Raw genomic sequence first — 12,532 nt, 5'->3', positions numbered from 1 at the left:
GTGTGTCTGGCTGTGACTGCTGATCCCACTTGGAGAGACGGTGGCATGGCTGAGACACTGGCAGGCAGGCACGGCAGAGACATGAGAAAGCAGATACGGATGAGACACAGGCAGGCGGGCACGGATGAGACACAGGCAGGCGGGCACGGCTGAGACACAGGGAAGGCAGGCACGGCTGAAACACAGGGCAGGCTGGCACGGCTGAAACACAGGGCAGGCTGGCACGACTGACACACAGGGCAGGCTGGCATGGCTGAGACACAGGGCAGGCGGCATGGCTGAGACACAGGGCAGGCTGGCACGGCTGAGACAGGGCAGGTAGGCACGGCTGAGACACAGGGCAGGTAGGCACGGCTGAGACACAGGGCAGGTAGGCATGGCTGAGACACAGGGCAGGCAGGTATGGCTGAGACACAGGGCAAGCAGGTATGGCTGAGACACAGGGCAAGCAGGTATGGCTGAGACACAGGGCAAGCAGGCGTGGTGTAAGAAGGAACAGGTAGAGACCTGTTCACACAGCAGGGGCTAGTACTGGTACAGACAGGAAAGAGTGGAGTATGACGGAACAGGTTTGGACCTGTTCACACAGGAGGAGCTGGTACGGGTACTGACAGGAAAGAGTGGAGTATGACCGAACAGGTTTGGACCTGTTCACACAGGAGGAGCAGGTATGGGTACTGACAGGACAAAGTGGAGTATGACGGAACAGGTTTGGACCTGTTCACACAGGAGGAGAACCACAAGGCTGCGTAGAAGAGTTGTAGAGCAGCAAGAGGTTCTGCAGCAGCAGAACCAGAACCAAGCAGAACCGCAAGACTACGGAGCAAAGGCAGAGCCTAAAGAGTACAGAGCAGGCAGAGTTGCAAGAGAGCGGAGCACGAGCAGAGCCGCAAGACTGCGGAGAAGAGTAGCAGAGCAGCAAGAGGTTCTGCAGCAGCAGAACCAGAACTGCAAGAGTATGGAGCAAAGGCAGAGCATAAAGAGTACAGAGCAGGCAGAGTTACAAGAGAGCGGAGCACGAACAGAGCCGGAACACAAGCAGACAGGGAGGACACAAGGAAAGACACAGCAGGGAAAGAAGCCAAAGACAAGGAAACAGACAGACAAAGGTAGGACAGAGTTCGGACAGGGTAACAGTATGCGGTACAGGACCAAGGACAAAGGGACAAGAGTATACACAGGTACAAAGCAAGGCTAGAACAAAGACACAGATACCAGGATATTCTGCCTCCTGGAGGGCAGACAGAGAAGTACCAAGCAAAGCTAGGAGTAAAACCTCCAGAAAAGGAGAAACACAGAGCAATACCTAGCAGCTCAGTAGCAAGACACTAACTGAGTTAACACATTGCACAGGCCAGGTTCCACTCGGTTGAACTGCCCTAAATACTAGAGGGCTCTTGGTAATTAGTGTGGGACACATTAGATAGGTGCACCCTGACTCCATAAGAACCAGAGAGTTCTGGTGCCGCCCCCCTATGCACACAGCCAGGAAACATGCACAGAGCAGATAGGAGACAAGCGGCACAGAGCATGGAGCTGGCAGCAGACATAAATCACAGCATGGCCTGGAGCAGTGAGCAAGTTGGTGTGTGGGGGATGGGAGGCCAAGCAGTGATGCCAGCAGAGTTGTTACACCACCCTTGCATGCCGCATGTCCTGTGTCTTCACTCTAAAATGGAACTTACAGTCATGACCACATCTTTGAGGTCACTGAGCATTGTAAAGTTGTGGCGCACTTTGTGATGTTATGGCGTTGAAGTTACGCTGCTCAGGGACATCCGACACTTTGTCTTGAGCTGACCAGAAGTCCTGTTCTGGAGTGAGGATGTGGCGGAAATAAGAGGCTCTTAGGACTGCATAGTGGGCAGGGAACAGTGTGGTGGCTGCATAGGTGAGCAGTCGGGTGAATATTAGTCTTTGGGGTTTTTTTTTTTACATCTTGTGTTTATTATGCTCTAAGGCAGTGTTCCCCAACCCCGTTCCTCAAAAGCCACAAACAGGTCATGTTTTCAGGATTTCCTCAGTATTGCACAGGTGTTTGAATTCTTGCCTGTCCAGGTGACGCAATTATCACCTGTGCAATACTAAATAAATCCTTAAAACATGACCTGTTGGTGGCTCTTAAGGACTGGAGTTGGGGAACACTGCTCTAAGGTCTGAAGAGACCCCAGAGCATAATAAGCAAAATATAATTTGTGGAGAATAACTTCAAATCCACATGAATTTCCATATTTGAATTTTGTCATCTCTCTTAAATACTGTGCCCACTTTTTTTACTTTTGCGAAATCAATAGATTTACAATGAAAGCAAACATTTCTCTTTAAGCTTATCCTACCAACTTGTGTCCACAGTTCCTATGCAGAACTCTGTGTCTCCATGGTTACAGACTACAAATAAAACTGTGTAGTCTGATCTTGCACTCATACTATCTTGATAAGTTAGCATGCAGTAGGAAGTCGAGTGGAGTATGATGGCAGGATCAGACTTCACACAGAATTAGCTTTTAATAACCATAGAGACACATAGCCCTGTATCGGAAACAGTAGGAGATGACCAAGCTTTCATCACAATCATCAAACTGGACATAAAGGTATCTGTCTTGGAAACTAAGAAGCAGTTGGAACAACAGAACACTTTTGTACTATGTAATGACCATTTATCACTATTTGCTAAAACACCATCCTTATTCATGATGTCATGTCTTAATTAGCATGCTGTGTCTGCTTAATTACCACGCTGTGCCACTGACATTTATTAATTATTTAACCTATAAAGACATAAGTATTATTTTACCCTTTATTGTCATATCTGAAGTGGAAAAATCCCTGATTAAACCTATTTATAATGTATGCCAAGGACAGATGAGCAAAGATAATTTGACTCATGTATAATAATATGTGTATGCTACTCATATACTTATATATTGGGGAAGAAATGCTAATGACCCCATAAAATGGACGAAAAGTGTAAGAAAACTCAACAAAAAAACCCTACACTGTTCATTTAATATTTCCCTGCTGACATTTGGTGCACTGTTTCTCTCCACAAAAAAACGCTGCGCAAAGTACTGATTGAAATGCAGCAAACAACAGCAATTTTGCTGAAATCACCCCTAAAATAGCATGCGTATGAAACATAGCTGGATGTACTTAAATAAATCTGAACTTTATCCAGCAAAATTCTGGGTATAAACATAATATAGTGACACATAGAGGGGGAATTTATCAAGCAATTTGCACTACTTTAGTGGCATAAAAAAGCTGTAAATTGTGCTGTAATCCATACTGGAGAAAAAATGGGGGAATTTTCTTGATACTTACAAATTTAAAAAAAGTGGTAATGAAAGGGTTTACCAGGATGGGGAGTGGTCAACAATTTCCCGACAGCTTTGTTATCATGAAAGTCAGAAAATAGAACAAATGTAATTTTCTATCTCTAGGACAGTCCAAGATACGTCAAAATTACTAAAAGGCAAGTACTGTTTGGTGCATTTTATTGCAAAACTTTTATTTAGGAATAGCCAGCCTTAAAAATGGCTCCTATAGCTCCTTTGAGCAATCTATGTCCAACAGTATGATGTCTATGTAAGAGATTCTGCAATAACATAACAGTATGTCTCTTGTATGTAATCAGATAATGCAGTATTGATAAAAAAGTATATTTTATTTCTTTCTCTGCAGGTCGTAAGTTCCTAATAGCCAATGCCCAGATGGACAACTGTGCTATAATCTATTGCAATGATGGTTTTTGCGACATGTTTGGCTACTCCAGGGTGGAGGTCATGCAGAGACCTTGTACTTGTGACTTTCTAACGGGTCCAGAAACAACCCACAACAGCATCACACAACTCACTCAGGCCCTACTTGGATCTGAAGAGCGAAAGTTGGAAATCTTATACTACAGGAAGGAAGGTAAGAAAACTATGTACATAAGACACTGGATACAGCAAACCCTCATCTTTAAAATCTAAGCAATAATCAGAAGTAAGTCCATTTAAGTAGGACAACCTAAAGGGCTGACATATATCACTTATTTGCTGGACGGTTCCTTAGACCCTCATTCTTCCCACCTCCGGACAGGATTGGATGGAGAGCAGTGGCATAACTACAAAGTTATGGGCCCTGGTGCAAACTTTCAAATGGGGCCCCCCATGCCAAAATACACGCATATCTCCGCTCCGTACATCTCGCACCCACGCGGCTCCGCTCCGTACACCTCGCACCCACGCGGCTCCGTTCCGTACACCTCGCACTCACACGGCTCCGCTCCGTACACCTCGCACCCATGCGGCTCCATTCCATACACCTCGCACTCACACGGCTCCGCTCCGTACACCTCACACCCATGCAGCTCTGCTCCGTACACCTCGTACACACACGGCTCCGCTCCGTACACCTCGTACACACACGGCTCCACTCACCTCGTACACATACAGCTTCACTCACCTCGTACACACACGTCTCCGCTTCATACACCTTGTACACACACGGCTCCGCTCCGTACACCTCGTACACACATGGCTCCACTCCGTACACCTCACACCCACGCGGCTCCGCTCCGTACACCTCGCACCCACGCGGCTTCGTTCCGTACACCTCGCACTCACACGGCTCCACTCCGTACACCTCGCACCCATGCGGCTCCATTCCATACACCTCGCACTCACACGGCTCCGCTCCGTACACCTCGCACCCATGCGGCTCTGCTCCGTACACCTCGTACACACACAGCTCCGCTCCGTACACCTCGTACACACACGGCTCCACTCACCTCGTACACACACAGCTCCACTCACCTCGTACACACACGGCTCCGCTCCATACACCTTGTACACACACGGCTCCGCTCCGTACACTTCGTACACACGCGGCTCCACTCTGTACACCTCGTACACACACGGCTCCACTCCGTACACCTCGTACACACACGGCTCCACTCCGAACACCTCGTGCACACACGGCTCCACTCCGAACACCTCGTGCACACACGGCTCCACTCCGTACACCTCGTACACACACGGCTCCATTCCGTACACCTCGTACACACGCGGCTCCACTCCATACACCTCGTACACACACGGCTCCACTCCGTACACCTCACACCCACGCGGCTCCGCTCCGTACACCTCGCACCCACGCGGCTTCGTTCCGTACACCTCGCACTCACACGGCTCCACTCCGTACACCTCGCACCCATGCGGCTCCATTCCATACACCTCGCACTCACACGGCTCCGCTCCGTACACCTCGCACCCATGCGGCTCTGCTCCGTACACCTCGTACACACACAGCTCCGCTCCGTACACCTCGTACACACACGGCTCCACTCACCTCGTACACACACAGCTCCACTCACCTCGTACACACACGGCTCCGCTCCATACACCTTGTACACACACGGCTCCGCTCCGTACACTTCGTACACACGCGGCTCCACTCTGTACACCTCGTACACACACGGCTCCACTCCGTACACCTCGTACACACACGGCTCCACTCCGAACACCTCGTGCACACACGGCTCCACTCCGAACACCTCGTGCACACACGGCTCCACTCCGTACACCTCGTACACACACGGCTCCATTCCGTACACCTCGTACACACGCGGCTCCACTCCATACACCTCGTACACACACGGCTCCACTCCGTACACCTCGTACACACACGGCTCCGCTCCGTACACCTCGTACACACACGGCTCCGCTCCGTACACCTCGTACACACACGGCTCCGCTCCGAAAACCTCGTGCACACACGGCTCCACTCCGTACACCTCGTACACACACGGCTCCATTCCGTACACCTCGTACACACGCGGCTCCACTCCGTACACCTCGTACACACACGGCTCCACTCCGTACACCTCGTACACACACGGCTCCGCTCCGTACACCTCGTACACACACGGCTCCGCTCCGTACACCTCGTACACACACGGCTCCGCTCCGTACACCTCGTACACACACGGCTCCGGTCCGTACACCTCGTACACACACGGCTCCGCTCCGTACACCTCGTACACACACGGCTCCGCTCCGTACACCTCGTACACACGCGGCTCCACTCACCTCGTACACACATGGCTCCGCTCCATACACCTCATACACACACGGCTCCGCTCCGTACACTTCGTGCACACATGGCTCTGCTCCGGTCGCAGTGGCGACCGCTGCGACTGTGGTAGTTACGCCCCTGATGGAAAGGCAAGGTTGCACAAACCCTCTGTTGCCATTTCACTGTCTATGGGGCCGACAAGGATAGACTAGCAATGAATTCAGATTTCTCACCTTCAGTCCTACAGACATTGAATACAAATAACAGAAATAACCTAGTGTCTTACACAGACTCAGCAAGGACTTAGCGGAAAAGATTTAAATTCAGTAAAAAAGTGAATCCACTTCTTAGGTGTTACTAAATTCCCAAAACAGGTTATATTTCCTTTTATTGCACCTCTCCTGGAGGTAAAATTATTCAGCTTAACCTTCTTACAACAAATATAGAGAACATAAGCTAAAAAGACCAAAATAGTGAAGTACTGAGATACAGAGCTTCCTTTTGCAAAGTATTTAATCGTGCTTACAAAATATCTATAAAACACAGCATATATAACATCATGTAAAGCCTGACTCAAGTTTCACCACTGCGGCTTCTTCTGGGGTATGGATAGTGTTGAACTCCACAACATATTTATACTAATCATCCGTGTCCACCCCAAACACATATATACAAAGGTTTTTCTGTATAAAAAAAATCACTAAATGACATCTATCTTTATCATGCCTGAACATAAATATCTGATGATGTAATGAAAATATATCAATGAATAATGTCAATCTAAAAAATAGGAATATAGCCGTGTGAATTTTTGGCTCATGTGAAACCAAATCTTATGGACAAAAAAAAATTTTTTTTTAATTAGGTTAAAACTTAATTGGATGATGGCACATATGATTGTTTATGCCACTCAATCCAGTCAGAAGTGAGGATAACAAGTGCTGGGGGCTTAGGATCCCATTCTAGTGATCAGCAGCAGTCGACGCCCCTCTGCTGTCTGTTTAATTCTTTATTTAAATTCTGCGCTGGCAATGTCCTAGCCACTGGCGGCGCTTGTGCAGATTGATCTCTCAATGACTTTCAATAAAAGGGTGAGATCTCAATCTGGGCATGCGCCACCTCCAGCGCTATTTTGCCGAAGACTGCCAGAAGATGAATATGTACATGCACCATTACCGGCACCATTTTATTAAAGTGTATTGAGAGATCAATATGCAAAAGCACCACTGTGGATGGGATGGCGCCGGTGCAGAAATTAAAAAAGGAAGAAGATAGACAGCAGGTTCTCTTTAACTGCAAACATCAAAAACATATTTTAGTCTTGTTGAGGCTTGTGTACTTTCTTTGAAAATCCATGTCAGAGTGGCTGTATACGGTAATCCTGATATTAAGATGAACATTTTATAAGCCCAGCTATAGAATGACATAGCTGATGTGCTTGCATCAATTCAGTCTCTGCCCACCTACCCTGCCTGCCTGACAGTTGCAGCTTGTACTAAGCAGTGTGAGATTTCAACAGCAGCAGGGAGGAAGGACAATGAAGAGGAAGTGATCAATCAGGCAAGTAGATTGAGTGTACACCTTCAGAAAGGATTATTTAGCCAGTCTGACCTGGATTTTCATGGTAAGTATTCTAACTTAATCAGTTCTAACTATTAATTTAGCAATGCATGTAATTTATAATGTGAAATCATTTGACGGTTCACCTTTAATGTAATAATTATTACAAATTAAGAGTATATAGTAGTACAGATCTTTGGAGAAAGCATTGTCTCTTGGAAAACATTCTGCAAACTGAAGGTGATGGGATATAATGCTTTAAGTTCCTTCTTGCGGAAAAATCCCATTAGAAATGCTTGTAATATAATATGAAAATATATTTAATATATATATCGATAATATGTAATTGCATACACATATATGTGTTTACTAACACTATATAAAAAGACACATATGCATGTTTTTCTCAATATCTGAATGAAATCAGAAAAAACCTTTTCCGTTTTAGGTCAATTAGGATTACCATAATTATTAATACTTTTCAAATGCCAGAATAATGAGAGAATGTTTTATGGCATTTACCATATATGTACAGCATATATATATATATATATATTTATATATGTATATCAGCCTGTCTAGTTATGAAGCAATACTTGTGTTTGTGTATATATATACAGCATGGGACCTGTTGAAGTGCATTGTGCACGAAACGGCTGTCGTCCGTCTTTTTGCATTTCTCCCATGCCATTGCCTATGCTTTATTAACATGAAATAAAGTGATTCATTTCAAGAGAACGGTGAGTGCCATCCTGCTGTCTTTTTCTACTATGATATTTCATGTTTTTTCTTCACATGGATAGAGCACCCGTTCAGCAAGGGTTACAGGTGTCACACTGATAGCGGTTATAAGTGACTTTGCGGGTATTTCTTTCTCAGGGACAGTGCCGGATGTTTCTTTTTTCTTTGACTGACTATATATATATATATATATATATATATATATGTGTATATATATACACACACTACTCAAAAAAATAAAGGGAACCCTGGACACTATTACTGAGCAGGCACATGGATGTTAGTGACCTTCCTATCTTTTCTAAATGTTGTTTATTCCATTTGCACAACAGCAGGAGAAATTGAATCACAATCAGTGCTGATTTCACAGAAGTGTGACTGACTTGGAGTTACATTTTGTTGTTTATTTGTTCTCTTTATTTTTTTGAGCAGCATATACTACCGTTCAAAAGTTTGGGGTCACCCAGACAATTTTGTGTATTCTATGAAAACTAATACTTTTATTAATCAAATGAGTTGCCAAATGAATTTAAAATCTAGTCCAGACATTGACAAGGTTCAAAAAAAAGATTTTTATTTGGAATAATAATTTTCTCCTTCAAACTTTGCTTTTGTCAGAGAATGCTCCCTTTGCAGCAATTCCAGCATTGCAGACCTTTGGCAATCTAGCAGTTAATTTGCTGAGGTAATCTGGAGAAATTTCACCCCATGCTTCATGAAGCCCCTCCCACAAGTTGGTTTGGCTTGATGGGCACATTTTGCATACCATACGGCCAAGCTGCTCCCACAACAGCTCAATGGGGTTGAGATCTGGTGACTGCGCTGGCCACTCCATTACAGATAGAATACCAGCTGCCTGCGTCTTCCCTAAATAGTTCTTGCATAATTTGGAGGGGTGCTTTGGGTCATTGTCCTGTTGTAGGATGAAATTGGCTCCAATCAAGCGCTGTCCACAGGGTATGGCATGGCGTTGCAAAATGGAGTGTTAGCCTTCTTTATTCAAAATCCCTTTTACCTTGTACATATCTCTCACTTTACCAGCACCAAAACAACCCCAGATCATCATATTACCTCCACCATGCTTGACAGATGACATCAGGCACTCTTCCAGCATCTTTTCAGTTGTTCTGCATCTCACAAATGTTCTTCTGTGTGATCCAAACACCTCAAACTTAGATTCGTCTGACTATAACACTTTTTTCCAATCTTCCTCTGTCCAATGTCTGTGTTCTTTTGCCCATATTAATTTTTTCCTTTTATTAGCCAGTCTCAGATATGGCTTTTTCTTTGCCACTCTGCCCTGAAGGCCAGCATCCCAGAGTCGTCTCTTCACTGTAGACGTTGACACTGGCGTTTTGCGTGTACTATTCAATGAAGATGCCAGTTGACCTGTGAGGCGTCGATTTCTCAAACGACAGATTCTAATGTACTTGTCTTTTTGATCAGTTGTGCAGCGGGGCCTCCCACTTCTCTTTCTACTCTGGTTAGAGCCTGTTTGTGCCCTCATCTGAAGGGAGTAGTGCACAACGTTGTAGGAAATCTTCAGTTTCTTGGCAATTTCTCGCATGGAATAGCCTTCATTTCTAAGAACAGGAATAGACAGTCGAGATTCACATGAAAGTTCTTTTTTTCTGGCCATTTTGAGAGTTTAATGGAACCAACAAATGTAAGGCTCCAGATTCTCAACTAGCTCAAAGGAAGGTCAAGTTTATAGCTTCTCTAATCAGCCAAACTGTTTTCAGCTGTGCTAACGTACTTGCACAAGGGTTTAAGGGTATTCTAACAATCCATTAGCCTTCTTGCACAGTTAGCAAACACAAAGCACCATAAGAACACTGGAGTGATGGTTGTTGGAAATGGGCCTCTATACACCTATGAAGATATTGCATTACAAACCAGACATTTGCAGCTAGAATAGTCATTTACCACATTAACAATGCATAGAGTGTATTTCTGAATCATTTAATGCTGGCTTCATTGGAAAAAACTGTGCTTTTCTTTCTAAAATAAGGACATTTCTAAGGGACCCTAAACTTTTGAACGGTAGTGTGTGTACAGTTAGGTCCATATATATTTGGACAGAGACAACATTTTTCTAATTTTGGTTCTAGACATTACCACAATGAATTTTGAACAAAACAATTCAGATGCAGTTGAAGTTCAGACTTTCAGCTTTCATTTGAGTGTATCCACATTAAAATTGGATGAAGGGTTTAGTAGTTTCAGCTCCTTAACATGTGCCACCCTGTTTTTAAAGGGACCAAAAGTAATTGGACAGATTAAATAATTGTAAATAAAATGTTCATTTCTAGTACTTGGTTGAAAACCCTTTGTTGGCAATGACTGCCTGAAGTCTTGAACTCATGGACATCACCAGACGCTGTGTTTCCTCCTTTTTGATGCTCTGCCAGGCCTTCACTGCGGTGGTTTTAAGTTGCTGTTTGTTTGTGGGCCTTTCTTTCTGAAGTTTAGTCTTTAACAAGTGAAATGCATGCTCAATTGGGTTGAGATCAGGTGACTGACTTGGCCATTCAAGAATATTCCACTTCTTTGCTTTAATAAACTCCTGGGTTGCTTTGGCTTTATGTTTTGGGTCATTGTACATCTGTAGTATGAAACGACGACCAATCAGTTTGGCTGCATTTGGCTGGATCTGAGCACACAGTATGGCTCTGAATACCTCAGAATTAATTCGGCTGCTTCTGTCCTGTGTCACATCATCAATAAACACTAGTGACCCAGTGCTACTGGCAGCAATGCATCCCCAAGCCATCACACTGCCTCTGCCATGTTTTACAGATGATGTGGTATGCTTTGGATCATGAGCTGTACCACGCCTTCACCATACTTTTCTCTTTCCATCATTCTGGTAGAGGTTGATCTTGGTTTCAACTGTCCAAAGAATGTTCTTCCAGAACTGTGCTGGCTTTTTTAGATGTTTTTTAGCAAAGTCCAGTCTAGCCGTTTGATTCTTGATGCTTATGAGTGGCTTGCACCGTGCAGTGAACCCTCTGTATTTACTTTCATGCAGTCTTCTCTTTATGGTAGATTTGGATATTGATATGCCTACCTCCTGGAGAGTGTTGTTCACTTGGTTGGCTGTTGTGAAGGGGCTTCTCTTCACCATGGAGATTATTCTGCGATCATCCACCACTGTTATCTTCTGTGGGCGCCCAGGTCTTTTTGCATTTATGAGTTCACCAGTGTTTTCTTTCTTTCTCAGGATGTACCAAACTGTAGATATTGCCACTCCTAATGTTGTAGCAATTTCTCGGATGGGTTTTTGCAGCTTAAGGATGGCTTGTTTCACCTGCATGGAGAGCTACTTTGACTGCATGTTTCCTTCAGAGCAAAACCTTCCAAATGCAAGCACCACACCTCAAATCAACTCCAGGCCTTTTATCTGCTTAATTGAGAATGATATAACGAAGGGATTGCCCACACCTGTCCATGAAATAGCCTTGGAGTCAATTGTTCAATTACTTTTGGTCCCTTTAAAAACAGGGTGGCACATATTAAGGAGCTGAAACTCCTAAACCCTTCATCCAATTTTAATGTGGATACCCTCAAATGAAAGCTGAAAGTCTGAACTTCAACTGCATCTGAATTGCTTTGTTTAAAATTCATTGTGGTAATGTCTAGAACCAAAATTAGAAAAATGTTGTCTCTGTCCAAATATACATGGACCTAACTGTATATATATCTATATATATATACAGTGTATATATATATATATATATATATATATATATATATATATATATATATATATATATATACAGTATATATATATATATACATACATACACAGTACAGACCAAAAGTTTGGACACACCTTCTCATTCAAAGAGTTTTCTTTATTTTCATGACTATGAAAATTGTAGATTCACTCCGAAGGCATCAAAACTATGAATTAACACATGTGGAATTATAGAATTAACAAAAGTGTGAAACAAATGAAAATATGTCTTATATTCTAGGTTCTTCAAAGTAGCCACCTTTTGCTTTGATTGGCATTCTCGTGATGAGCCTCAAGAGGTAGTCACCGGAAATGGTTTTCACTTCACAGGTGTGCCCTGTCAGGTTTAATAAGTTGGATTTCTTGCCTTATAAATGGGGTTGGGACCATCAGTTGTGTAGTGCAGAAGTCGGGTGGATACACAGATGATAGTCC

General features: G+C 44.2%; 1 protein-coding gene across 1 annotated transcript; it reads left to right on the top strand.

Moving 5' to 3' along the window:
• Positions 1 to 1,485: 1,485 nt before the first annotated feature.
• LOC141096101 (uncharacterized) lies at positions 1,486 to 8,074 on the top strand. Its single transcript, XM_073582517.1, has 3 exons — positions 1,486 to 1,585; positions 3,682 to 5,509; positions 8,066 to 8,074. Exons 2-3 carry the CDS (start codon positions 4,286 to 4,288, stop codon positions 8,072 to 8,074), a joined length of 1,233 nt encoding a protein of 410 aa, XP_073438618.1. The 5' UTR covers positions 1,486 to 1,585; positions 3,682 to 4,285.
• The last annotated feature ends 4,458 nt before the right edge of the window (positions 8,075 to 12,532 follow it).

The sequence above is a fragment of the Dendrobates tinctorius genome, unplaced genomic scaffold (assembly GCF_039654945.1).
Source record: "Dendrobates tinctorius isolate UK_male_01 unplaced genomic scaffold, ASM3965494v1 ptg000071l, whole genome shotgun sequence".
Classification (NCBI taxonomy): Eukaryota; Metazoa; Chordata; class Amphibia; order Anura; family Dendrobatidae; genus Dendrobates; species Dendrobates tinctorius.
This window is presented reverse-complemented; position numbering and strand designations above follow the sequence as displayed.

What these genes read in the sequence shown, in the direction of transcription:
- LOC141096101 (XM_073582517.1), top strand. Translation starts at nt 4,286, where the DNA reads ATGCGGCTCCATTCCATACACCTCGCACTCACACGGCTCCGCTCCGTA.